At 36.2% G+C, this 26392-nt stretch overlaps 3 protein-coding genes across 5 annotated transcripts; all 3 read right to left on the bottom strand.

Moving 5' to 3' along the window:
• Positions 1-1409: 1409 nt before the first annotated feature.
• Positions 1410-4287, bottom strand: LOC117917922 (pentatricopeptide repeat-containing protein At5g39350-like). Of its 2 annotated transcripts, none has more exons than XM_034834391.1 (2): positions 1947-4287; positions 1410-1845 (listed from the first exon to the last, which is right to left on the bottom strand). In XM_034834391.1, exon 1 carries the CDS (start codon positions 4171-4173, stop codon positions 2269-2271), a length of 1905 nt encoding a protein of 634 aa, XP_034690282.1. In that variant the 5' UTR covers positions 4174-4287; the 3' UTR covers positions 1410-1845; positions 1947-2268. The 2 variants fall into 2 exon arrangements, with proteins under 2 accessions (XP_034690282.1, XP_034690283.1); XM_034834392.1 differs by having other exon boundaries at positions 1937-4287.
• Positions 4288-4623: 336 nt separating this feature from the next.
• On the bottom strand, positions 4624-8061 carry LOC117919080 (patatin-like protein 1). Its single transcript, XM_034836128.1, has 7 exons — positions 7586-8061; positions 7277-7458; positions 6988-7162; positions 6736-6897; positions 6312-6614; positions 4961-5136; positions 4624-4852 (listed from the first exon to the last, which is right to left on the bottom strand). The coding sequence occupies exons 1-7, from the start codon at positions 7721-7723 to the stop codon at positions 4777-4779; spliced, it is 1212 nt and encodes a 403-aa protein (XP_034692019.1). The 5' UTR covers positions 7724-8061; the 3' UTR covers positions 4624-4776.
• Positions 8062-10204: 2143 nt separating this feature from the next.
• On the bottom strand, positions 10205-25425 carry LOC117918738 (methionine aminopeptidase 1D, chloroplastic/mitochondrial). 2 transcript variants are annotated; one of them, XM_034835599.1, is made up of 10 exons: positions 25253-25425; positions 24917-24986; positions 24046-24274; positions 23430-23591; positions 23291-23332; positions 22205-22276; positions 20235-20314; positions 19479-19576; positions 11739-11786; positions 10205-10490 (listed from the first exon to the last, which is right to left on the bottom strand). In XM_034835599.1, exons 1-10 carry the CDS (start codon positions 25356-25358, stop codon positions 10345-10347), a joined length of 1053 nt encoding a protein of 350 aa, XP_034691490.1. In that variant the 5' UTR covers positions 25359-25425; the 3' UTR covers positions 10205-10344. The 2 variants fall into 2 exon arrangements, with proteins under 2 accessions (XP_034691490.1, XP_034691491.1); XM_034835600.1 differs by lacking the exon at positions 24917-24986 and having other exon boundaries at positions 25253-25360.
• Positions 25426-26392: the final 967 nt, after the last annotated feature.

The raw sequence follows: 26392 nt of genomic DNA on the forward strand, positions 1-26392 counted from the left end.
CCAACGTGGAAAGAGTTGAATCACACCGAATCCCCTCAGCCTCCTTTTTCAGATTATAATATAATATCAATGAATTTTTCCATTTTTGTAAATTCAATCCTTATTAGAAATTTCGAACAACAAGATATCAACGTTACAATTTTATCAATTCTATAAATGTTAATCTGCGATGCTGCAATGTTGATCCAAACAGATATATATAAAAGTTTTAAAATTATTAAATAATATTAGAATTAAAAAAAAAATGAAATCCATGCAAAGACCACTATCAAGGGCCAAGTTCTGGGCCTTCGATTTGGGAAAAGCAGCCCAACTCAAATTTTTCTCTCCGAAAGCCCGTTTCCTTTTCTTTCTTTTTCTTTTTCCTCTCCCAGTATCAAATACTGTTGTTGTGATGGCACATCTAAGTTGGCAAGGCACTTGATTGATTGATACGCAGTAGCCCGTGTGGCAAACAAGAGCCCACGCTTGGATGCTCCTCATAATCATGATCCATCCTCATATTATTCAAAAGGGAAAGGAACCATAACACCTCATAATTCAGTGTCTCAGAAAGAATTGACAGGGAATTTAGAGAATGGAAAGGGAGAACTGAAAAGTGGGATTGTAAAACTCACAGCTGTGGGGGTTGTGGGGCTGGAGGAGAGCTTATAATCTGTAATCTTTTTCTTTTTATGACATGATGCTGATGCCCAAAGGTGACCTGAATCTCAGGTTTCAGCAAAAGAGACTTGAGGGCAGGAGGAGAAAGCTATTAAAGCATATCTAGGAGCAAACTTTGATATTCAAGCAAAGGCGCCCGTGGCCTCATGGATAAGGCGTCTGACTTCTACTCAGGCTGGGTTCGAGTTCTAAAACATATTATTTTCCTTCATCATTTCCTCTCATCACATAGTCAGCACTCCCCTGTAACACTTCCATTCAGGACTTTCAGATACCAACCAGTACCATGAGAGACTTCATCAGATTTAAATTCCTGATACACACTCTCATGTGAAAAAGATCATTATGAACCTCTCATATAGAAGCCCTCTGACAGGAAAGAAGGGATGCTGTTAAAGCACAGAATTAGACTTGGAACTCCACAATAGGTACAAACTCCCCCAGAGTTTACGAAGAAATAGATGCTGGTCATGCTCAGAACCAAGAATCAGTAGTTAATGTCTCAGTCAGTGTGATTTTTAATAACTTAGATATCCATGAATAGCGCCCGTTTCATAAAGGATAAAGCATCTGACTTCTAATCAGGCGATCCCCATTTCCTAATAGATAAAGCATCCGATACTCCTTTGCCTATCAAAGCCACATCATTCATATAAAACATTTTCCATATACCATAATCCTTTGCATATCAAAGCCATTTCATCAATATAAAACCATTTTCCATATAAAAAATATCAAAGCTCGGTGCCTATAATGAAACATGAAATCATCCTCAAGTGTTTTATTCAAAATTAGAAACAATGAATGATCTATCGATATTAAACTTCTTCCACATTAAATGGAATGCAGCTTGTAATCTCTGAATGTATTTTACTTTCCCCGATCATAAGTAGACAAATCTGCAATTGAAATACTATCTATGAGCTATATCTTAAATAGTTGGATTTACCATTTTGCTAAAATCACAATCAAATTATCTGATGGGAGCTTGTCTATTAGTGCCTTCATTTGCAATGCGGTGGAAGGCCAACATTGAGATTCACCCTCAGAACAGGTTCCTGAAAGGGCATCTGACTGAACTGTGTAAGGTTCTCCTTGCTCTTCTAGGTCACTTCATTGGTGGAGCAGACCTTCGCACTCAACAGGCCATCTACATCCAGAAGATCAGGCAGCTGACAGAGCCTGGAATGTCATGCAAAGAAGCATTCTGTTAAAAAGATATCTAAATATTGGTATCATTAATTTTTACTTTCAAAAATCAAGAAAAGTGTACTGTATTGCACCTGCAGACAGGTTGCCTTAGTGTTTGAATTGTTGTTCCATTTTTCATGAAATGAACAACACTGACTTGGCTTCAGAAAGAAAACTAACAAATGTGACACCTTCCAAACCAGCGGCGGAGTCATGCAATGCCCAGAGGGGGCAAATGAGCCCCATGAAATAAAAATATATATGGTTACTAGTAGGTTGTGCAAGTATTTTGGTATTATTTTAACCACCACCCCTACAAACTCCTTCCCTGGTTCTGCTGCTGTTTCAAACTATATATAAGCTTTAGAAGACCATATAAAAGATACTTGGTCTTTTGTTTGTTTAATTTCCAATTCAAATCCAACTATATCCTGATGGCTTCACCAATCCTCTATCTTCCATTAGCTTCCGGACTGCTACAGCATCATCCCATCTACCAGCCCTTGCATATATATTTGAGAGTGTCACATAGTTTCCCGCATGTTCAGGCTCCAATTGAAATAACTGTTCTGCAGCCAGCTTTGCAACACTAACATTTTGTTGGGCTCGACAGGCAGCTAGCAGAGCACTCCATATATGCTTACTGGGCTTCAAAGGCATTTTTTCAATAAATCCAACAGCATCCTCAAGCCGATCAGCACGTGCTAGTAAATCAACTACACAAGAAAAATGTTCCATTCCAGGGGTGAACCCAAAGTCTCTAGTCATGGTGTGGAAGAGCTCCAGCCCCTCATCCACAAGACCTGAGTGACTACAAGCAGAAAGTGCAGAAGTAAAAGTAACAGAGTTTGGGCAAACATCAGAATGACTCATATCTCGTAGAAGCTGGAGGGCAGATTGGCCCAGCCCATGCATTCCAAACCCTCCTATCATTGTGTTCCATGATACTAAATCTCTAGAAATCATGTTAGAAAATATAGAGTATGCAGTTCCAATGCACCCACATTTGGAGTACATGTGGATCAATGCATTCCAAACAGGAATGACAGAACTGAAACTATTTTTGGTGATGTAGGCATGAACTTGCTTCCCAGATTTTAGATCACACGCTGGCAAAACAGTTGATATTGTAATTTGATTGTTCATGATCCCTGATCTTTGCATTTTACTAAAACATTCAAGTGCTAAATGTCCCATTTCCAGATCAACAAAACCAAGAATCATGGCATTCCAAGTAACAACATCAAATCTGTCCATTAATTCAAATACATTTACCGCATCTTGTATCCTCTTGCACCTAACATACATTGTCAACAAAGCTGCTCCAGCTGACTTATAGAATGAAGAACTGTCTACACTTCTAATCCCATATCCATGAATTTCTTGACCACATACTAGAGCCCCCAAATGCCGGCAAGAAACAAGGACACTAGAAAGGGAATCCAAATCTGGGAAAACCACTCTTCTACTCATCATTTCCCTAAAAATCCCTAAGGATTTTTCATGGTTCCCTATCCTTGAATACCCCGAGACCAAAGTGGTCAATGAAATGATATTAGGCTCTTTAATCTGTTCAAAAATTTCCCAAGCCTCATCACAAAGTCCCATTCGGCAATAAGCATCCATGACAGTGTTCCAAGTAACTATATCAGGCTCAAAGCCTCTGATTCTCATAGAAGCCAACAATTCCACAGAGAATTCAAGAAACCCATTACACACATACCCTGAGATCATCGAATTCCAAGATAAAACATCTCTTTCCACCATCTCATCAAAAACCCGCCTACCACTCCCAACATCCCCGGATTTCGAATACATATCAATCAATGAATTACAGACTTGTAAATCAAACTCACACCCACACATAACCACATCTTTGTGGACCTGAATCCCCACTTCCAACCACAACAACTGTCCACATGCTCTGAACACCTTAGGAAACACATACTTATCGGGCAGAACACCCTTCAATTTCATTTCACTATAAGTCCTCACACATTCATCAGACAATCCATTCCTCGAGTAAAAACCAAGAATTGCAGTCCATGCAAACACGTTCGGTTGCGACAATTTGTCGAACAATGCTTGTGCGGAGCCTAGGTCGCCGCAATCCGCGTACATTTGGACTAATTTGGTGAGCATGAAAGGGTGGTGGTCCAGCCCACAGAGGATTATGTGTTGGTGAAGTTGTTTTCCCTGGTGCAGTGCTTTTGAATTGCTACAGAGTTGAAGAAGATGGTTGAGCTGGAATGAAGAAAGGAGGTTGGGATTGGATGTGGGTAGAGATGAGATTGCCCTCTTCAACAAAAAAACTTTCATTTTATTTGATCTCTTCAAGGCCTGACATCATGCGAAGTTGAGAACCAATGCCAAGGGAAGCTGAGAACGGATGTTGACTATTGGAGAAGTAAGGTATCTGAAAGGGAGATGCCTTCCCAATTTCACATTTCCTTCCGGGGTATGTTTGGTTGGAGGAAATTGGAAAGGAAAATGAAAGGAAAAGTAAAAGAAAATAAAAAGTGAGAAAGTTAAAGTGTAACTTTAAAGTTAATAAATTATTTATATATATATATATATATTAATAAATTTTAATTATTTTCTTTTATAATTTTTATAAATTAAATATAAAAAAATTAATTTTTTAATATTTTTTATTTTTTTTAAATTGAACATAATATGTACCATATAAGCATCCACTCCAACAAATTCTAAAAATGAATTATAAAACTTGTTAAATTTATTAAATTCAAAGGAATAAAGATGCTCAAAACTAAGATTACAGTTCGAGTGATCGGAATCGAGATTGTTGAGGTGCACCATTTTTACAAAGGTAAAGAAACTTGCAGCAATTTCAACATCAGCATGAAGATATATCCTCAAACATTTATTCTATTGGGAAATATCCCACAAACATCTAAATTTCTATAGAAAATCGATTTCGCTATTCTTGATTCTTTGTCTTCTCAATCTCCTTTCATCTGATAGCAATTTTGCAAATCTGCAGTGAAATTAATATATACATACAATTCATTAATTTAAACGCTAAAAATATCAGAGTTAGGGTGGAGAATGTTATCAAAATCATATGAGGAGATTGAATGATCACCTTGTGAGAGCTTCTTCATTGGTGCCTGCATTTTCAACTGGTTCAAATATGCCATTGTCAAGGTTCATCCTGGAAACCGGTTTCTGTAGGAGCTCTTTACCGATCTTCACAAGAGCCTCCATGTTCTTCCGGGTGGCTTTGTCAGTTGATGATGTGTCCCCACTCAATGTGTCATCCTGCTTTCCATAATTAATCAATCCATCCATGAACAACTTAATGCTGTGTGAATGGATTTTTTTTTTTTTTTTTATCTCTAACAAAAAAATATCTAATTATTTTTCAAAATTTTGAAAGTTGTTTAATAATTATTTCCGAGAATAATTTTATGTTCTTCATAACAGAAAAACAGGAATATGTGTTTGTTAACAAAAAAACTGTTTTATGTTTTTTGTTCTTAAAAACAAAAAACAAATGTTTTTAAAAAATATTTTTTAGTTTTTTTTCACTTGTTTTCTTAGAATTATTTTTAAAAATAATTATACAAACATGTAAAATATTTAAAATAAAATACTAAATATAAAATTATTTTTTAAAAGAATTATTTGTAAAAATAATTATATAAATATGTAAAATATTTAAAATAAAATACTAAATATAAAATTATTTTTTAAAATATTAAAAACATATTAAAAATATTTTAGGTTTCTGAACGGACTTTTGTTTTATAAAACATAAAACAAAAGTTTTTAAAAACTGTTTTTAAAAAATTGTCTTTCATCGTTATTTTTAAATACAATTACCAAATAGATCCTAAAATTTCATGTCAAAACTGTTTTCAAGTAATTTTATAACTTACAAAATATATTAAATTGTTTTTTTTTAAGAACAAATTAAGATCTTTTCAATTGTTATTTAAAGAGTATTCTAAGCAGCAATTAAAAATGATAAAAATATATAATTTAAAAACTTTTACCTTGTATATATTAATGTTCACATTATAACACAATATGCTTTAGAATAATTGATCCACAAAATTGCTTTCTTATTTAAGTTTATAAATAATAAAATCATTTCTAAAAAAAATTAAAAATTTAAGAGTGTATTTGACAATCTAAAAAAGACTAGAAATATTTTATAAAATTATTATCAAACACACTTTAATTACCTATATAAATTTACTTCCTATTTTTTGTTTTTAAAATCAAAACTTCCATATAAAAGTAAAACATTTGATAAAAAATATATATATAAATTTATTTTATATTTTCAAATTTCACTTTTAATATTTAGAAATCACTTCCAAAATTTTAAAATTTGAGGACCTAATTTTTTTAAATAAATTTTAAAACCATCCTTTTAAAGCTACTACTATCTTTTTTATTTTAAATTTAGTGGTGGGGGGTGAAATTACCTGAATACGAAGGTAGTTATGCTCACATCTAATGGATCTGAAAATCAAGGACATATGAAGGTCAACCATGTCTCCACTGGCAAAGGTGAACGCATCCACCAAAGGCGAATGCCCTTCTTTGTAAAGCCACCCTAGAATCCCCCACCTTGCTGCCCTTTCCGCATTGTATTTCTTCTCTATCTTTGAAGTTCCAGTTCCCAGTGAGATCACCACATAATTCTCATACTGCAAAGCTTTTGATGCCAAGTGCTCTTCTGGCCCTCCAGGAAACACTGCTCCTGTTGGCTTCATAGCCAGCAATGCCTTCAATAATTCCAAACAATTAAACATCACACCCATCTGTTATATATATATTGTGTTGGGTCAAACCAAACACCCATGAAAATATCTGTCTGTATATTTTTATCTGAGTCGACATTCTTACAGGGTTATTTGCTGCCACCCCTCCATCAACAAGATGGAATTCTCTTTCATTTCCATCCGAATAATGGGTTTTAAAGTTATAAGCTGGAAGGTACGTTGGAGCAGAGGAAGTGCTGATGCAAATATCTGACAGCAAAGCGTCTTTAGAAGAATCCATTTCCGCCTGCAATGTCATTGAATTAGAACTTATTAGAACTTTCATCATCAAGCAGCTTGAGTTGTATGAAGTTCTTCTAAGTCAAAAGGCCCAAACCACAAAGCTTGAGAAGATGGTGGGTTGCAGCAATTTTATATCAAATGTAGGTATAACCACTCGGGTTAGAGTCTCATGCAGTCTTCGAGCTCCGAGCATCCTGCGAATTAGACTTCTCAGATACTTTCCATTGTATTTTGGGCCGGTGAGAGTCTGTAGCCTGGTTACTGTAGAACTGCACAGCCCATTGCAGGTATATAATCACCATAATGATGAAGAAAATACAGTAGATAAAAGTGAAAGTGGTGGAGAAAGGCAATTCAGGTGTGTTTGATAGTATTATAGTTACTGGGACTGAGGAAATATTCTGGGGCAATGCTGGAGATAGAACGGAACAATATCTCTGGCCATGAAGAGTGGACGCTGGTTCTCATCGGGCGCAGTTAACATGCTTGCTATCAGACCTCCTGTGCTAGTTCCTGCAATCACATCAAAGTAATCTGCAATGCGGGCATCTGCTCCATCCAGCTCCTACACAATATTCTTCCAATTTATAAGTCATGCATGTATTTATGTACGTACAACCAGTCGAACATGCATAGTTTAAAACTGCTTTTAGCTCTCTCATTTACACGGAGAGTGGTGGTGGTGCACTTACCTGTAACTTGGATTCCAGAAAGCTCAAAATGCTTCCTGGAAGAATGCCTCTTATACCTCCACCATCCATGCTTAGAACAGTAATTCTTTCACCGTAGCTTGGTGGGTTGGTTCCATCACTAACAAAACTTTCTTCCATGCTCAATTTTTTGCTACCACTAATGTATGAAGTTATGGGTATATATATATATATAGATATGAGAGAGAGAGAGAGAGAGAGAGAGAGAGAGAGAGAGAGAGAGGGATGTAGAGGGATGTGGAGATCATTTTCATGATTACTACTAAAAATTATGAACAAAAAGTAAAGTCAAGGATAACGAGTGATCGCCTAGTATTTGGATAACTGATTTGAAACTCTATGGACATGGAAGATGAGAAATTAAAGCATGAAAGTGAAACAAAAGCAAGGAGAAGGCGTATAATTCAATCCAAATATAGGATGAATTGCACAATGGCATGAAGACGTATGAACACTTGTACATTTCATAATCAAAGAGGAAAATTAAGCCCAAAACAGCTTCTGCTAGGTGTCCTTCATGATCCCAATGGCATGAAATGTTAGGTAATGACAGGTCGGAGGCAATTAATTGCTTGCACGTAAAAATCAAAATAAAATAAAATGAGGGAAAAAAAAAAAAAGAGAATTTATTGTGTCAGCTTGAGAGAGAGAAAAAGGACCCTTTGTTGGAAGGATATATATGTTTTTCTTACACGGAATAAAAATAATAATAATAATAATAATAATAATAGAATATTTGCGAAATGTGCAAAATGGGAACAAATGAACGTTCGTACGTGGAGAGAGAGAGATGAGATTAGCTAAAGTTCAATATCATAGTTCTCTTTTTAATTGCTATCTTCATGTCTAGGGTTGCCATCTTATATGCTTTAGGTTCCAAAAAAAAAAAATGGTATTAGAAAAGAGAAAAAATTTCAAAAAATAATAATTTTTCCATATTTGAGTTTATTTTTTAAAAGAAAAATATGTATAATTAAAATAAGTAAGAAATTTATTTTATATAAATGATAGAGTTAAAATAAATGAAATAAATTTGAATTAACACAAAAAATAATTTATTCACTTCAAATTCTTTTTTCTTTTTTTTTTCCTTTCCTTTTATTTTTTTTTCTACACAGGGTATGAATCAAATAAATATTGGTCTTTTGCTATACAAATGAATATATTTTCAAATAATATTGGTATATATAAGGAATATATTTCACATTGATGACTAATCAAATATATTAAGAAATATTTCACCTTCTTAGTGAGAGAAGGTCGGGATGTAAATAACAATGTGTTATTATTCAAAGGCAATGTTTGGTTTCTGGAAAATCCTTTAAAAAAAAATATTAGAGAAAAATAATTCATTATGAAAAATATGAAAATAAAATAAAATATAATATAATTAAATTTAATTAGAAATTTTTGCATTTTAAAATTATTTAGGTTGTGTTTGGTTCTAAAAAAATATGAAGGAAAATAATAGGGAAAAATATAAAGAGAAAAAAACATAAGAAAAGAAAAAAAAAAAAAGATTTAAAATCAATAAATTATTTTATATGATAATTTAAAATATATAAATTTTTAACTAATTTTAATTATATTTAGGTTATCTTTGGTTCTTGAAAAATTTGAGGAAAAATACAAAGGAAAGAAAATAGAGAGCAAAAGTAAAAGGAAAAAAAAAAAGTGAAGGAAAATAAAAAATAAAGTTAAAAGATGATAAATTATTTTTATTTGCTACTTCAAACTCATTTTATTTATTTTAACTCACCAATATAAAGATTAAATAATTTTAAAATGTATTAGTTTTTAACCAATTTTAATTATATTTAATTTTCTTTAAAGCATTTGATAGGATAACCAAACATCATAAAATAATTTTTCTTACCATTTTTTTTATTTCCTTTGTAATTTTCGGAACCAAACATAACCTTAATTTTATTTCATATTTTCCATATTGAAACCAAATATGAAAAAATTATTTTCTTTGACATTTTTTGCCTTTTCTTAATACTTTCTAAAAACCAAACATTTTCCTAGTCCTTATCTAATTAAGGAAAATGAGTTAAATAAATTTAAAAATATATATAAAAATAATTTCTTGTCTTTGAATCTATTTTTCACTTTCTTCCCACTTTTATTTTTGTTTTCTTTTTCCTCAAATTTTCCAACAACCAAACTTAGTCAAGTACAATGTATTAAGAGAAAAACATGGAAGATAAATAGTCTCTCCCTTTCAATCTACCCAAAACTATATAATTTTTATCTATTTAAAATAAAAATTATATTGCATTCAACTATTTATTATTAAAAAATATATGAAATTATTTTTTATGTTTAATAATACTTTTTATTAAAATATTTAAATTTTAAAATTTATTTTTTATATTATATTATTCAATATATAAAAATAATTTATTTATATTAAATAAGACATGTATTAATATTATTTTATAATATATTCTATAAATATTTTTTTAGTTCTTTTTTAAACAACAAATTTAATTTTTTATTTTATAAAATAAGTGATATAAAAAATTAAAATTTTGATAAAAATAAATAAATTTATGATACATGTTATATTTATATCTTATATTTTAAATATGAAAGAAATACAAAAAAAATTAATAAATAATATATTTCAGACTGAGAATAATGAATAAACCATTTCTTATGGTCGTCGCAAAAATTAATTATAGAAACAACAGTTATTCCCCAAATGGACTTGGAGATGTATAGGTGCAATGGCACATTCAACATTGAGTTAGTATCTCGGCTCCATTCTCCGTTATCAGGATGGTGTGCTCGAACTGTGCTGAGAGGCTTCCATCTTCTGTGACGACTGTCCAGTTGTCATCCCACATTATAGGATTAATGCTACCGATTGTCAGCATCGGTTCTGCAAATTTAAGCAGAGTGTAAAGAGATACATTGTTCAGTCATGAATACACATGAGAATAAAAATAGAAACAGGCATGATCCAACAGTTTAAATAGAATTATAGAAGCCCAGAACAGAGTCTGTATGATCGTATATATGGAATAGCTTCAAACACCCTTAAGGGAATAGAGATCACAATACCAAGAAAATTGTAAATCTGAACAATTCGAGTAATATTCGACGATATTCTTATTATGGCTGTGCTTGTGCGGATGTCACCAATATGTGTGAACTCTAGATGCGTTGTTCAGAAGTCCAATTCTCCCTCTGATTCCTTGTATTATGGAAATGAAAATTACATTTTTGTACTCAGTTTCCTTTTTAGTATTGAGAAGAAGCGGCCTCAAGAGCCCTGCTCTAGAAGGTAGAGTAATATTTCTCACTCAACAAATACCATTCCTTCCTCCATGAAGGGTCAAGGAAAACCGACCAAGCAACAAAAGGAATTTGTCATTATTCCCCTCTATCCTTGTTCCTTTTGATTCGCCCATAAGAAACAGCAACTATGAAAAATGAACTAAGATGGATGTAGGTAATGCACTCATAAAAGAACAATTATTTCTCCACCACTATAATTGCTGCTTTCTATCATCTTAAAGAAGCATGTCATATATGCACATTTGAGGAATCACTTTAATGGAAATATCATTGATCCGAGTAAAACACAGAAAACCATGATACTCCCATACCATCCACAGACTAAAATTTGTTGAGTAAAAATTTTCTGCAACTTTGCCAAGATTCAAGTTTAACACACAAACTGAACTAACTTTGATGTTGGGTTTTGAACTATAAGTGAGAATATACTTACTTTATACTATTCTCGTGTAAGATATCTGAACAGATCCGAGAATAATTTTTAGTGGTGTCATCATGAACATATGGTAAAAGAGAACACAAATCTAAGTTGACTTTGCAGGGTGTCAAGAAAAATTAAAGAAACAAAAACAAATTGTCTAAGCTCTCAACAAATTGATTAAACGTTTTTTGTCTTTGGCCTTTGATTGTCATATTAGGTTGTGTTGTTTTGCATTTCCTTAGTTATTTGAGCTACCAAATCACTTCAACTAGGCCAACTGTGGATTTGAGACATGTACATGCCAGGTTTTTCATCAAAAAAGTGCTCATACAATTTAAATGAAAAGAAATATATATCCTAAGCATTATAGTTTAAATGAAGTAAAGTTCAAGAAAGAAAATGCATTACCAATAGTGAAGGTTTGATTCAACACCATGTGTCCACCATCATTGTTCCCTAGAAAGAACCAAAAAAAAATAGTCATGTCATGCAGAATTTAATGGACTTTTGACAGAATATGTGTATATAAATATTTATGCATGAGGGGAAAGAGCATATATTGGGGAGGAGCAATTTCTAATTTTTTCACTTGAAGAGATCACAATATACATGCATATATTTTTGTATATCGATACTGTCAGATAAGGCGATATTTTCAAACTTCCTACATAGGTAGGTGTCTGTTAGCTTGGGTGCCTCCAATTAAGATGTACCATGCAATCACAATATCAAATGGCCCCTTCTTTAGAACAGGTTGTTCATCCCTACATCTCATGAGACAGGTGCTATGTCACAGACTGCAGGAAGCAAGGAGATTCCATGTTTTGACCTAACCGCCCTGAACCATGCCAAGTTGGGGCATCCAAAACAATTAGCTTGACCCCTAGTTAGAAATCTGGCAATTGAATGCAGAATTTGTGTACAAGGCTCCAGTATTTGATGAACTGAAGCTTCATGAGTTCAGTGGTTCAAGAATCTACTACGCCTGGCCTAGCTCAAGTAGTAAAGGAATGGGGAGAGTTTGTGGGAGGTTTCAGGTTTAAATCCCAATAGGAAAAAAAATAAATAAAAAATAAAAAATAAAAAAAAATAAAAATAAAATCTACCACATTGGTTAACCACAAAGAGATTTGTTAGCAATAATAAATACAACCAATGCTAACAAAGGTTTACTTCAACAATGTAAAGAAGAATAAGCATGCTATTTGTTAGAAATCCTTTAGATTGGAGAACGACAGCAAAGTAATCTTCCATCGAGAGAGAATGCAAGAGAGAGAGAGTGTGAGAGAGGGCGAGAGAGAATGCGACGGCGAGTGCGACGGCGAGGAGGGGGAGGAGAGCTCGGCGCCGCGGAACAGAAGAAAGGAGTGCAGCTTCTCAGTGGAATCCAAGGAGTTCGAGATTGTCGTGGAGGATAGAAGAGGAAAAATCCAAGGTTTTATTGTGGAGAAGAAGGGAGGGGTGTCGTCATGGGTCCGATTGGGTTCGGATAGCATAGGGTTTTTCTTAGAAGGGTTGAATCTCCGTATTAAGGATGAGAAAGAAGCAAGATGGGGAAGGGAATGGAAGGAGCAGGAGAGAACGTATGCTATGATACGAGGGATGAACAAAGCGGGGGAGTTTATACGGCTAGGGGTCTCCGATATAGAGGAGAAGAGGTTCTGCATTTTCATCCCGAGAGGTAGAAGGGATAAAAGGGGGTGGATGACCATGGCGGAGAAGCTTAATCAGATGGTAGGGCTTCTCGGTAAAAAACCAACTAACCAGGAAGAAAAGGTTGTGGAGAAGGCTGGTGGGGGAAGATCGTTTGCAGCAATGGTGAAACGATCAATGTCGGGTACCCCAAATGTAGTTGCAGTGAAGGTGAAAAGGGAGGAATCCATAGGACTTTTACAGAAATTGGATCATTGTGCTGTGGCGAGTTGGAAAGATAGGTCAGGGGGAGAAGATGACCTTGCGAAGTTGGGGCAAATCTGGGCAAAGTCGTGGAATCTCAAAGGTAGTTTAAGGCTGGCTAAGCTGGATAAGGAAAGAGTGTTGCTGGAATTTGAAAAATTGGAGGAGGTCAGACGCGTTGTTTCCTCTGGGCATCGCGCGATGGAAGGAAGCCAGGTAAGGCTGGAATACTGGAGCCCAAGGAGTGGATGTTGGGCAGAGGAGGAAGAGAGAAAGGAAGCCTGGGTGAGGATAGTTGGGCTTCCAATCTTGTTTTGGAGCCCAGAGATATTGAAGAAAGTGGGGGACGAATGTGGAGGGTTCATCGCAATCGATGAACAGACGAAGTTGATGGGTGAACTCCAATGGGCCAGAATCTTGGTGAGATTGAGAGGAGAACTTAGACCGAGCATTCTGGAGATCGAAGCGGAGGAGGAGATTTACGCGGTGTCCTTATGGTGGGAGTGTTGGCCGGTGTTGAGGAGAAAACGCAGAAACGAAGTTAGCCGTCGGAGCAGTGAGGTTAGGATGAGGAGATGTCACGCGCGGGGCAGCGAGTGACGAAGGAGTGGGTGAGCGTGAGGCCCAAGGTGCAGAACCTGTCAGTCGATGGGATGGACGTGCAGGGGGCGGGGCCGGGTCGGGTTGAGGTCAGCCCTGATCTAAGCCCGACATCACGGACCTGGGCTTCTAATGGCAAGATTCATTCTTTAAGTCCATGTGTGGGCCCAAAGTTGAGCGGGTCCATGGACTTGAAAAAGAAAGGTGTGGATGTAAGTGATTATGGCCCAGAGGCAGGCCCGTCACTTAGAATGGAAGATGTGGGCTGCTACGCTAAAGGCCTAGCTTCGCCTTTAGTCCGTCCGTCAAACGAAGGCCCAAGTGGTTCAAAGGGCTGCTCCCAACAGCCCGATCCAGGTGGTAATCTAAGGGAGGGCCCAAAATCATCAGTAGCCCAAGAGGAGATGGGCTCCATGCTGCAGTGTCTTGTCCCCAGTCATCCTCCTGCACCAGAGCCTTTCATTGCGAGGGAGTCTGACGACACAAGGAAGCTTCAAGGTGGGGTCAGGCTGACAGAGACGAATAGGGCGTTCGAAGAGGAAGCAATGAGGTATGGAATGGGGTCTAGTTCTTGGGGGAAAAGGATTTTAGGGGATTCTCATCTCAACTCTTTTCTTTTTGATCGGACTCCGGAGGGGGAGTTTTTCGATCATTCTGGGGATTTGGGTGAGGCAGTTCGGGCTGATAATTCAATGTGGCTTACAGTGTATGAGGCTAGTAATGAAAGGATGAATGGATGCAAGGAATTGGGACTATCCAAAAGCAGTAGTGATAAAGGCAGGGGGATGGATGGGGTTGGGGACATATTTGATGCTCAAGTTGAGGGAAGGGAGCTGGAGGGCAAATGAGAAGAGAGTGGCTTGGCGAGGTTCAGCCAGTTCCTGGGATTCCCCACGGAGGGGTTGGAGAAGGAAATATTGAATTTTTTGACCAAAATCAGAAAAAGACGGGAGAAAATTCATAGCAAAGAGCTACTGGAAAAGTCTAAATTTGAAAGGAAACTAAGAAGATTGGAATGCTCCATAAATTATGAGGGGGGGATGAAACAGAAAGGCTCGGTACAGGGCAAAGGGCGTCAAATTGTGATTGTCCAATGAAGGTGAAAATTCTGAGCTGGAATGTGAGGGGAGCAAATGATAGCTCCAAAAGAAAAGTGATAAAGACGTTTATAAGAAATCAGAGGGTGGACCTAATCTGTATTCAGGAGACAAAAATGCAAATTATGACGGATAGCATAGCGAGAAGTTTAGGCTCTGGGAGATTCCTAGATTGGAAAGCTGTGAATGCGGAGGGGGCTTCGGGAGGAATTTTTATATGTTGGGATAAGAGGACTTTGGACATTATAGATTGGGAAGAGGGACAGTTTACGTTATCTTGCAGATTCCGGAACATAGAAAATGGGATTGTCTGGGTGTTTACGGGAGTATATGGCCCGTTCTCTAAAGTGGAAAGGGATGCGTTATGGGAAGAGTTTGAGGCAATTAGAGGGCTGTGGGAAGACCCCTGGTGTTTAGGGGGGGATTTTAATATTACTTTGTTTCCGAGGAAAAGGAGCAGACAAAGGAGAATTAGCGCAGCAATGAGGAAATTTGCTGAAACTGTGAATGATCTTGGGCTGGTGGATCTTCCTCTTCAGGGGGGAGAATGTACTTGGAATGGGGGCCAGAATAATCAGACCTGGGCGCGTTTGGACAGGTTCCTGGTGACTCCTTGCTGGATAGACCAGTTCAGTGGGATTAATAAATGTAGACTGCCCCGTCCGGTATCTGATCATTTCCCAATAATGTTAGTGGGGGGTGGGATAAGACGTGGGCCGACTCCATTCAGATTTGAAAACATGTGGCTTAAGGCTGAGGGCTTCAAAGAGCTGGTGCGTAGCTGGTGGCAAGGAATTGATGTAAGGGGCAGTGCTAGTTACAAGTTGGCTACTAAGATGAAGGAAATAAAAAAGGAGCTGAAAGTCTGGAACAGGGAAGTCTTCGGTAAGCTGGAGAGCAACAAATCTGAAGCCTTGCAGCAGGTGGAATTCTGGGATAGGGAGGAAGAGGAGAGAGTTCTGACTGTGGAGGAAACAGAGTTGAAGAAAGAGGCTAAAGAAAATTACAGAAAATGGGTGATGATGGAGGAAATTCACTGGAAACAGCTTTCAAGGGAAATATGGCTAAAGGAGGGGGATAGAAACACGGGGTTCTTTCATCGTATGGCAAGTGCTCACCGTAGAAATAATTCTATGGAGAGAATTAAGATCAATGGGGAATGGCTTCTAGAGGAGCAGGAAATTAGGGAAGGAATAGCTAATGCGTTTAAAAATTTTCTCTCAGAAGATACGGGGTGGAAGGCGGATATTGGGAGAATTCAGCTTGAACAGATCAGCCATCAAGAGGCTGAGAATCTGGAGAGGCCCTTTTCAGAGGATGAAATCCATGCGGCCCTGATGGAGATGAATGGGGATAAAGCCCCTGGCCCGGATGGCTTTACTCTGGCCTTTTGGCAAAGCTGTTGGGAGTTTATCAAGGAGGAGATTCTAGAAATGTTCAAGGAATTCTACGAACATAGCTCTTTCCTTAAGAGCCTTAACAATACTTTCTTGGTGTTGATTCCCAAGAAAAGTGGGGCTGAGGACCTTGGAGACTTTAGACCCATTAGTCTACTGGGGGGGCTATACAAGTTATTGGCTAAAGTGCTAGCTAACAGACTGAAGATAGTGGTTGGAAAGGTGGTCTCTACTTCTCAGAATGCCTTTGTGAGGGGAAGACAAATTCTTGACGCCTCCTTAATTGCAAATGAAGTGATAGACTCGTGGCAGAAACGAAAAGAAAAGGGTCTTATATGTAAGCTAGATATAGAAAAAGCTTATGATAGTATCAACTGGAAGTTTCTGTTGAAGGTGTTGCAAAAAATGGGCTTTGGGCCTAAGTGGGTGGGGTAGATGTGGAGCTGCCTATCCTCAGCCAAATTTTCAGTGTTGGTTAACGGTGTGCCTGCAAGTTTCTTTCCTAGCACTAAAGGTCTTAAACAAGGAGATCCCCTGTCTCCTTATCTCTTTGTTATGGGGATGGAAGTGCTAGATGTTCTTATTAGGAGAGCTGTGGAGGGGGGTTTCTTATCAGGGTGTAATATAAGGGGTGGCAGTGAACCCCCTCTGAGTATCTCTCACTTGTTTTTTGCTGACGATACAATTATATTCTGTGAGGCCAGAAAGGAGCATCTAACCCATTTAAGTTGGATTTTATTCTGGTTTGAAGCGGCGTCAGGCCTAAGGATTAATTTAGCCAAGAGTGAAATCATTCCAGTTGGAGAAGTGGTGGAGATGGAGGAGTTGGCTATTGAGCTAGGTTGCAGGGTGGGGTCCTTACCTTCTCAGTACTTGGGTCTTCCCTTAGGGGCTCCTAATAAAGCGCCTTATATGTGGGATGGGGTGGAAGAGAGAGTCAGGAGGAGACTAGCTCTTTGGAAACGGCAATATATTTCTAAAGGGGGAAGAGTCACTTTAATAAAGAGCACTTCGACTAGCATGCCAATCTACCAAATGTCTATCTTCAGAATGCCCAAGATTGTTGCTAGAAGACTTGAGAAAGTGCAAAGGGACTTCTTGTGGGGAAGGGGAAATATGGAGGGGAAAATTCATTTGGTAAATTGGGAGGTGGTATGCACAGACAAGGATAAAGGTGGGCTAGGCCTTAGGAAGTTAGCTATGTTGAACAAAGCTCTGCTTGGCAAGTGGATATGGAGATTTGTTTGTGACAAAGAAAATCTTTGGAAACAAGTGATCAAGGTGAAGTATGGGCAAGAGGATTTTGGGTGGAGGCCAAAGAAGGCTAATGGGGCAGTGGGAGTAGGGGCTTGGAAAGAGATTTGGAAAGAATCAGATTGGTGTTGGAATAACATGACTTTCAGAGCAGGAAAGGGCAACACGATCAGATTTTGGACAGATGTGTGGTGTACAGAGTCAGCGCTGTCCCAATGTTTTCCTCATCTCTTTGGTATGACGGTTCAAAGGAATGCAACGGTTGAGGAAATGTGGGATCAAAATTCAGGGCAAGGAAATTGGAATCTAAATTTTTTGCGGGATTTCAATGATTGGGAGATGGAATTGGTTGGGGATTTTCTACATATTTTGAGAGGTCACAAGCCCTCTCTGGAGGAAGATTCAGTCCTGTGGAGAAAAGGAAAAAGAGGTCAGTTCAGGGTCAAGGAAGCTTATAGCTTGTTGGCGAGGTCTGCTGATACAGGTTTTCCTTCTAGGAGCATTTGGGTGGCAAGGGTGCCAACTAAAGTTGTTTTTTTTGCATGGGAGGCGACATGGGGGAAGGTGCTCACTTTGGATAGACTTCAAAGAAGAGGGCTTCAACTTCCAAATCGTTGCTTCCTGTGTGGTTGTGAGGAAGAAAGTGTAAATCATATCCTTATACATTGTACAGTGGTTAGAGCTCTATGGGATATTGTTTTTGGTTTAGTTGATGTGAAATGGGTTTTTCCAGAAAGTGTAAAGGAGGTCTTAGCTAGCTGGAGGGGCTCGTTTGTGGGAAAGAAAAGGAAAAAGATTTGGGACGCCATTCCGTTGTGTATTTTTTGGACGGTGTGGAAGGAGAGGAATAGATTAGCTTTTAGGGGAGGTGTGTTGAATGTGCAGAAGTTAAAGAATGTTTTTGTTTGTAATCTGTGGAGTTGGGCCAAATTATATGTAGGTGAGGAGGCGTTCTCCCTTATAGGTTTCCTAGAGTGGATAGCTTCCATTTAAAGGGAGGTGATTTCTTTTGTTGTTGTTTTTTGAGGCCTTAGCTGCCTTGTATACTCCCTGTATACCTTGTGGCGTTGTGCCTTTTGAATGAATATCCTTTACTTATCAAAAAAAATAAATAAATACAACCAATGATTTTGAAACCAAACCGTACCAGCCAGTCAGATCAGTTGAACCGCCAACTGGTCATGTCTCTGGTTCAGTTCACTTATTGGGTCATTTTTAGAATCTACCAGCAAACCGACCAATTAACTGGAGAACCGACTAACTGGACCGGCAGTTTGCCCCCTTGTATTCTCAAACAGAAGCAGGTGAGGGGGCTCAAACCTGAGCCTTCTCCAAATCATTGAAGCTGGTTTACTGGTTTACCACCAGGCCAAAGCTGTCTTTTGTTACATCGGTTAATTATAATAAATATATTTAAACCAATATTTGTACCAAGATAACAAAATGATAAAATATCAAACTAATTAAATACTAATGAAAATGATAAGTATAAAACTAACAAAATGTAAGTAAAATAAATAATGAAATTTTATTCCATTCTTTGATAGATGATATATCTTCTCAACAATTAAATATAATAAATTAGTTATTTATTAAAATATGATAATATTAAATATAAGATGATGAAATATTTTAAGTTTTTTAATTATTTATATATAATTTTAACTTCTTATAATTATTTTTAATCTTACAATATATTAATTATATATTTACAATGTCATGCTAATATCATATTTCAACCACCAGTCCAACCATTGAACATTGAATACAACCACCTAAAACCCAAGAAATTTAATGAATGAAGGAGAATAAAACAACCAACATATGAATGAGATTGAACTATAGCCTAACACAGAAGTATATGGCACAAACAGGAATGATATTGTGTAAGTTAGGATAATTACTGTAGTGTAGGATAACTGGATCGGCATGAAAAACACGTCCAACTCCATGCCCAACAAACATTCGCACAACACCATAACGATGTTTATCTGCATGGTCACTTCAAAAGAGAACATTAATTGTAAAAAAAAAAAAAGAATTAAACTGGAACCAAACATTCATATATATTCATATGCAAGCTGTAAGTTATTGATGCTGCCTTTAACCAATGGCAGACATTAAAATGAGAATATCGTTGTTTTTCAACATCTAGAGTCAAGACAGCCAAGACCAAGAGAACATTGTACTGTAATTGGTAACCAGAAGAGTTGGTTAAACAGAAGGCAGTAGATGCAGAAAAAGAAAATGGCAAAAAAAGAAACCTATTGGGCTGTTTGGCAGCAAAAATGAAAACTGCTTTCTGTTTTTTTAGAACTGGAAAAAATAAAAATGACACATAAACACACGTTTGTAAAACAATTTTAAAATCCATTTTTGAAAACATTTTCTGAAAAAAGATCATTGTTAAAAGACGTTTTTTTGCACTTCCAAAAAAAGTACACAATTTAACAATCGAAAATAATCTGAAAGTAAAAATAAACGTGTTCCTTGTTTTCAAGAAATGTTGCTGAAAAAAAAAAAACATTTTCATTTCCGCTGCCAGACTGGCCCCTCCGATTCCCAAAATTGTATTTATTAATGTAACCACACTTTTTCCCAGCAAAGGAAACAGAAGGGAACAGAAGAACAGAAAGCAAAAACTATAGTTAAATGCTTACTGTATGGTTTTTCCAATTTTCTTGAACTCCACCCCAGGTGCACATATTGATATTGCTTTGTCTAGGCATTCTTTGGTTACCTAAGGCATGAATACAACACACCATTTTCATGAGCATAATTGAATAAAGGAATAATTAATTAATTCTTCCACAGTCACCATTACAATAGATAACAATGACATAAAGTTACTAAAATTATCAGTGAGTGTATGAGGAAAACTAGGCTAGAAGATGTGCCAAGTAGAAAGAACCCTATAACAACAACTACAAAGAAATTGAACGATTGACAAACCAAACATTTAATTCCCAAATCATATTTTTTTAGCATCTAGAGCTCCTATGGCTTCAATGTCCAACCAATCTAAGATCGAAAGTCAATGGAATCAAGATAGAATCTTTTTATCGGGTCTATTCAAGGCAATTATGGCAAATCCTTTTTTGTTTTTCCCTTTTTAGTAAGTTAATTCCAATGATAATCTTCAATTAGATTATATTTAGAGTAACAGTCTGCCCCTGTTTGCTTGAGCACACTGAATAAGAGAAAGAGGGATTTATGAAATGGTAATGGTCTTCAAAAGTCTGCAGCTGATATAAATTTATGGCCACCTAATGTAACATTCCAATTATTTTCATAGTTAGATTAAATCATGGCAACAGCTAGTCTAGCACAGCTTTCTAGACAGAGTAGTACAGAGCATAAGGCCCCTGGCTCCCTTGGATCATGAAAAGTTTGAGGGAAATTATGAAAGGGAAAAATAAGAAGAAAAATAAAAAAGGAAGGAAATAAAAAAGCGAATGAAATAAAAATAAGTTTAAGCTCAACCACTTTTCTTTTTTACCATACTTCTCCCATATTACTCCTTTTTTATGTAAAGAATGAAGGATATAAAAATAAAGATATATAAGTTTTTAAATAATTTTCATTATATATTGTATTTTCCACAGATAACCAACAAGTGAATTTGATATCCGTTCCTATGTTTTCCTTTCTCAAGTACTTTATATTATGTAAATGAAGCCTTCAGTTCATATAGAGAGAAAAAGAAATTCATGCTCAGCTTGATCAAATAAAATGGGCATACATTTGGTAGCATGGTACAATGTTAATTACAGTTTGAAAGCTTGGGAGGTTTGGGTCATATAGTTGTTTGATGAGTATGGATACCATCCTAGTGAGCAAATAGAGCCTCCAAGGGGAGAAAAAAACCCTTCAAATCAGATGCAATTTATGGACAAAAATGAATAAAAGAGTTGTCCAAAATTCAAGAAATAACTTGAGCAGGGATTTTAGCCCTTTTGTTTTCCATCAATGGTTGCCATTGTCTTGCTCTTGTTTCTTAATGATGCCTTGTCCTCCATGGTTCTCTTTCTCCTTCAATAAATTCATTTTCTTATCAAAAAGGAAAAGGAAAAAAAAAATAGAAATGGTGAAAAGTGGAGTGTCCTTGTCAAGTAGCTCTATGATAATTTAGTTACCCACAAATTGGAACAAACATAAAAACATCAAAGAAATCTTTTACTGGAATTAGAAGAGATATTAAAGATTCAAAGTTAGGTTTGCAACAGTAAATTTCAATTTTTCCATCTTGTAAGAAAACTGATCTATCTAAGTTCCAACTATGCATCTCAGGTTTGTCAAGCACTTAAACAGAGCTCAAACCCATGGTCAGATCATAAGCCCCAAGCTTATCAAAACTCAGATGATTGGCATCTCTAAAAAATGATAAACACTAAGTCTTTGACACGAGTTTCAAATAATTTTATTCATTAATACACCAACTTTGCTAACAGCATATGAATGGTTCTTGAGGAACTAAGAAGGAGCTTATTTGCATCTATTCAGCTGCCCACCAATAAATTATTTTTATAAATGGAACAAATCTAGTGTTCATCAATGCCTTATGTCAAGAAATGCACGAACATGAAAAGATACATGAAATTTTATTGAGGTTAAAGTTCCAGAACACTACCTCTACCAATTTTCTGGCTTTATCATCAACATCTCCACAAAAAAAAGTTGCAGATGTATCACCATGATAACCCTGCATAAGACAATCAGGTTGCATGAATGAATGCAATACAGCTTAAAATGGCAAGCTGCAGAATATATGTAAAGTTAATTCATTAATGAAAAAAAATGTGCAAAAAATATATAAGCAGGTAGACCAATAAACCATTACTATTGTAAACTGCACATGCATCACATATGATGAAAAAAGAAAATGTCACCAGCTGCTCAAGGGAGAAATTAGAGGTTCAGACCCTACTCTTGCATAAAACAAGACTCCATACAGGAAAGAGGCTGCAAGTTTCTCTTTCTTAAAACAGAAACAACACAAAATATGAAAAAATTTAGAACCTTCTGGAGAATAAAATAGAAAAAAAACCAAGTATTCCAGAATAGGAATTAATTTTAAAAAATAAATAAAAATAAATAAAAATAAAAGAGCTTAACATGACAAAAACAGTGACAAAGGGCAAATCGATTAGACACATGAACTGAGCAATATGACCTGTTAAATGATATTTTTTGGAAATGAAGTTAAAATAAGCAAGAAAATTATGCTAATAATTTTTTACTTTTCACTATGGAATATAAGAAGGCACTCCGCCAGTTCAGTAAACAATCATAATGGTTAAGCTTTTTGTTATCTTCTCCCACTCCTAGGCCTTCTACCCATGTCCTATGCATTCTATACTAAAATTCATGTACTCATAAAAAGGACAACAACAGAAACCATTGTTTAGACACAGTAAATGAGGCAAGAATAGCTGTGCATAATTTATGACAAAGAACAGTATTAACCAAGAAAGTAACCCAAGATGCACATAGAGGAATAGCAATACTCCAAATTAATGAACAAACTTGAAAAGATTATCTGAGCACAAAAACCAAGTTATACAAACATATAATGAAATCATCCAGACAACAAGAAGAAAGAAGGTATGAACTTCACATGGACACCCATAAGTTATTTAGAGTCAGAATCAAATAGACCTTTTCATTTAATTTAAATTCACAATGCTCGAAAACTACAAGAACCAGAAATGCTTACATTTAGATAAACGGTAACATCAATATTGATTATATCGCCATCCTGCAAATGATAATTTTGTATTAGTGATTTGACTACTTAAAACACAATGACTTAACCACACTGGCTCAAGAAATGTAAGTCCTTAAGTAAAATAGACCTCAAGTGGACGGGAATCTGGTATTCCATGGCAAATGCATTCATTCACTGATGTGCAGACGCTCTTTGGAAATCCACCATAGCCTAGGGGGGAAGGGTATGCACCATTATCAATAATCATTTGGTGAACTGCTTCGTCAATTTCATCCGTCTTTATGCCTGGCTGCCAATTGAAGCAACAATTAAAATTTTCAGACATAAGAAATGTGCCTGCGTCCTAAGCCATGTATATGCAATCAGTATTCCATCTTATTTCCTTCCCTTATTAGCTAATTACATGAATTTGATGCTAGTATTTCAGCTATATCAAACATGTAACTTGATAGTTATAAGATATGTTTACAATGGCCACAATGAAAACTAAAAGACTAGTAAAATAAAAAATTATAAAAAATTTCAACACTCTGTATCCAATTTATGCAATCCAAGTGTCATGAACTCAGAGAAAGCAGGCAACCCAGAGCACACCAGAAGAGAAAAGTGGAAAGAACAAAAAGGAAAAGGAAAATGAAAAATCATTCCCAAAAGTTCAATGGGAGTGAAGTGAAAGAGGGAAGGGGGTTTGCCTATCAAAAGAAAGAGGGAATGAGATTGAGATGAAACAACTATGATGTCACCTTGACTAAAGTCCCAGCATATTCAAGGACCTGTGCTGCAAGCCTTCCAGAATTCCTCATGCATTCTATCCCCTTCTCATCATGCACTTCTGGTCCACTCACAATTCCAGGAGGCTTTTTAGAAGTTACATAAGAAGGCCTCAGTATGTGACCTGGAACCGGTCGATGAGGAGAAAGTTTTCCGGGTCTTAGACGTTTACGCTTGCTGTTTGGCAATCCCTCAAGATTTCTGCTATTTTCAAAAAATACTAAGCTGTTATATATATGCACTCAAGTCTTTATATCATGTGTATAAGTGTCTATATATATGCATAGACACATAAATACATGTGTCCATGTCTACTGCATGCAAACATGTAGCTTTAATTTGAGGTTAAACTCAGTATGGAATCACACCCACAGCCATATCATTCTTGCAATTTGAATCTTTGACTGATAAAACACACTCCAACAATAGGCAGCTATTTAAAAATGATCCTAATTGTCATTTTCCATTCAGTTTATGGATGGTGAGAATGGCAAGAACTGATAGGAATCATTTTTAATATAATTTAAGATGATGAACATCTTTCTTGCATAAAATACTAAACCATCTGGCCTACTAAAAACTCCTGACAGACCACATTCAACAAAGGAGTTGATCCTATTAATTCCAAAAACCCTTTGACATCGGAAATTCAATCAACTCATTGTGCAAACACAGTATTGGAAATGAGTCCATCATGCTATTTCTAACAGCATATGACGGCGTCTATATCTCTTTTGTGAGCAAATATAAGACTACACATACCAAAATATTTAACAGTAATAATAATAGAAAAATAAAATTGGACCTTCTTTAGAATAAGAGATAGGTTATTTCAGAGTGCACCTTCTATTGAATAGGAGATTAGTTAAGCCAGAAAAAGTTCTTGATAATTGCATAGAAACATGCTTGTTTCCTGCAATTAGGAACGGAAATAAGCCAAGGAGGCAAACTCAAGTCAGGAATCAAGCAACCAAATCGGGAGCACATTTCATAAAAACTGGTTTCAAGGAAAAAATTATCACTTGAACGAAAAGTAAAAACTGGAAATAAAATAGCAGATAAATCACAAGGATTCTTGGATATACTCCTCCGATTCTCGGAATCTTCAGAAGATTGATGCAATAAATGATTATATGCATAGTGAGAAAAAAAAAATCCAAGAAAATGAAGGAAAATGACCTGGATTGCAGCGAAAGAGTTGATGAAGAGGCCTCTGTGACTGAACAAACCGATCTCCTACAAAGGAAGAGAGAAGTCGCGGTTGCAGTGACGAAGCGCCCACCATTCTTGCTCTCCACTTATCCTCCACGCTCTCCCTCCGTCGCTACTTGCTAAACAGGCCTCTCTCTTCCAGAACGACGCCGTTTTCCCTCTCCGTCAGTCATATTGAAACGCACCGTTTTAGCCTTGCTCCGACTCCGGACGTTGCGCTTGGGCTAGGGCTTTAAAAGGGCCAGGCCCAGCCCGAAGTCAGATTGACTTGCTTTTAACTTGAGCAACCCAAAAACCCTCCTGAACACTGCGGGATTCATCTGAGATGTAACTCTAATCACAATAATACTAATAAATCAATAAAATTGAAAAAAAAATTATAAATTATATCATCCTTAATTGGGTTTCATACTATAAACTATGTTGTACGAAAGTAAAAATGTCGTAATCGCATGATCATTTATAATAATAGATGACTAATAAAAATACTTATCATTTGATTAAGATTCTAGTCATGTTTACTATTGATGCAATAATGTTCCAACAAGCTTCTCCCCAAAAGTTGTCACTTTGCAATTTTGTCGATAAGTGCAGTATCTCTATCCATCGCTAAATAGAACTACTTCTTGCAAATAAAGAAAAATGTCGTACATGGTTGATTCATTGGATCCCTCTCAAAATGTTAAATCAGCACTTAATAGTGGAAGAGCATGAATAAGAAAGAAGAAGGTGGGGAATATTCTAAGTAATGGATTTCTCCCTTGGCATTAGTTTCAATGCTAATCAATTATATATAGCCAAGAACCAACCAATGGGTCATTGACACATGGGTTTCATTAGGGATTCGAAAACGTTAACAAATATATATTGATGGTCCTCATGCAATGACAACATGTTACTTTCTACATATACCTTTATTAGCATAAGCAAAGTATTTCTCCATTCTCCACTAAGAGGGACAAAGGATGATAATCACAAAAGAAGCAACAATGACTTTATTTCAACCACCAAACAAGATAGACGTTAAACCAATGAAGATATAAATGAGTTTCAACCTTCAATGATATACAATAAGATCCTTCTAAAATGCTATGTTTAGGTCATAGG

This window comes from Vitis riparia, chromosome 7, assembly GCF_004353265.1.
Source record: "Vitis riparia cultivar Riparia Gloire de Montpellier isolate 1030 chromosome 7, EGFV_Vit.rip_1.0, whole genome shotgun sequence".
Classification (NCBI taxonomy): domain Eukaryota; kingdom Viridiplantae; phylum Streptophyta; class Magnoliopsida; order Vitales; family Vitaceae; genus Vitis; species Vitis riparia.

What these genes read in the sequence shown, in the direction of transcription:
- LOC117919080 (XM_034836128.1), bottom strand. Translation starts at nt 7,723, where the DNA reads ATGGAAGAAAGTTTTGTTAGTGATGGAACCAACCCACCAAGCTACGGT. An exon ending in TTCTGGAATCCAAGTTACAG is followed by an intron (nt 7,459 to 7,585) that starts GTAAGTGCACCA and finishes AATATTGTGTAG; the next exon opens with GAGCTGGATGGAGCAGATGC. An exon ending in ATAACTACCTTCGTATTCAG is followed by an intron (nt 5,137 to 6,311) that starts GTAATTTCACCC and finishes TATGGAAAGCAG; the next exon opens with GATGACACATTGAGTGGGGA.
- LOC117918738 (XM_034835599.1), bottom strand. Translation starts at nt 25,358, where the DNA reads ATGGTGGGCGCTTCGTCACTGCAACCGCGACTTCTCTCTTCCTTTGTA. An exon ending in ATGTTACCGTTTATCTAAAT is followed by an intron (nt 22,277 to 23,290) that starts GTAAGCATTTCT and finishes TGTCTTATGCAG; the next exon opens with GGTTATCATGGTGATACATC. An exon ending in AAGCCAGAAAATTGGTAGAG is followed by an intron (nt 20,315 to 22,204) that starts GTAGTGTTCTGG and finishes TTCATGCCTTAG; the next exon opens with GTAACCAAAGAATGCCTAGA.
- LOC117917922 (XM_034834391.1), bottom strand. Translation starts at nt 4,173, where the DNA reads ATGAAAGTTTTTTTGTTGAAGAGGGCAATCTCATCTCTACCCACATCC.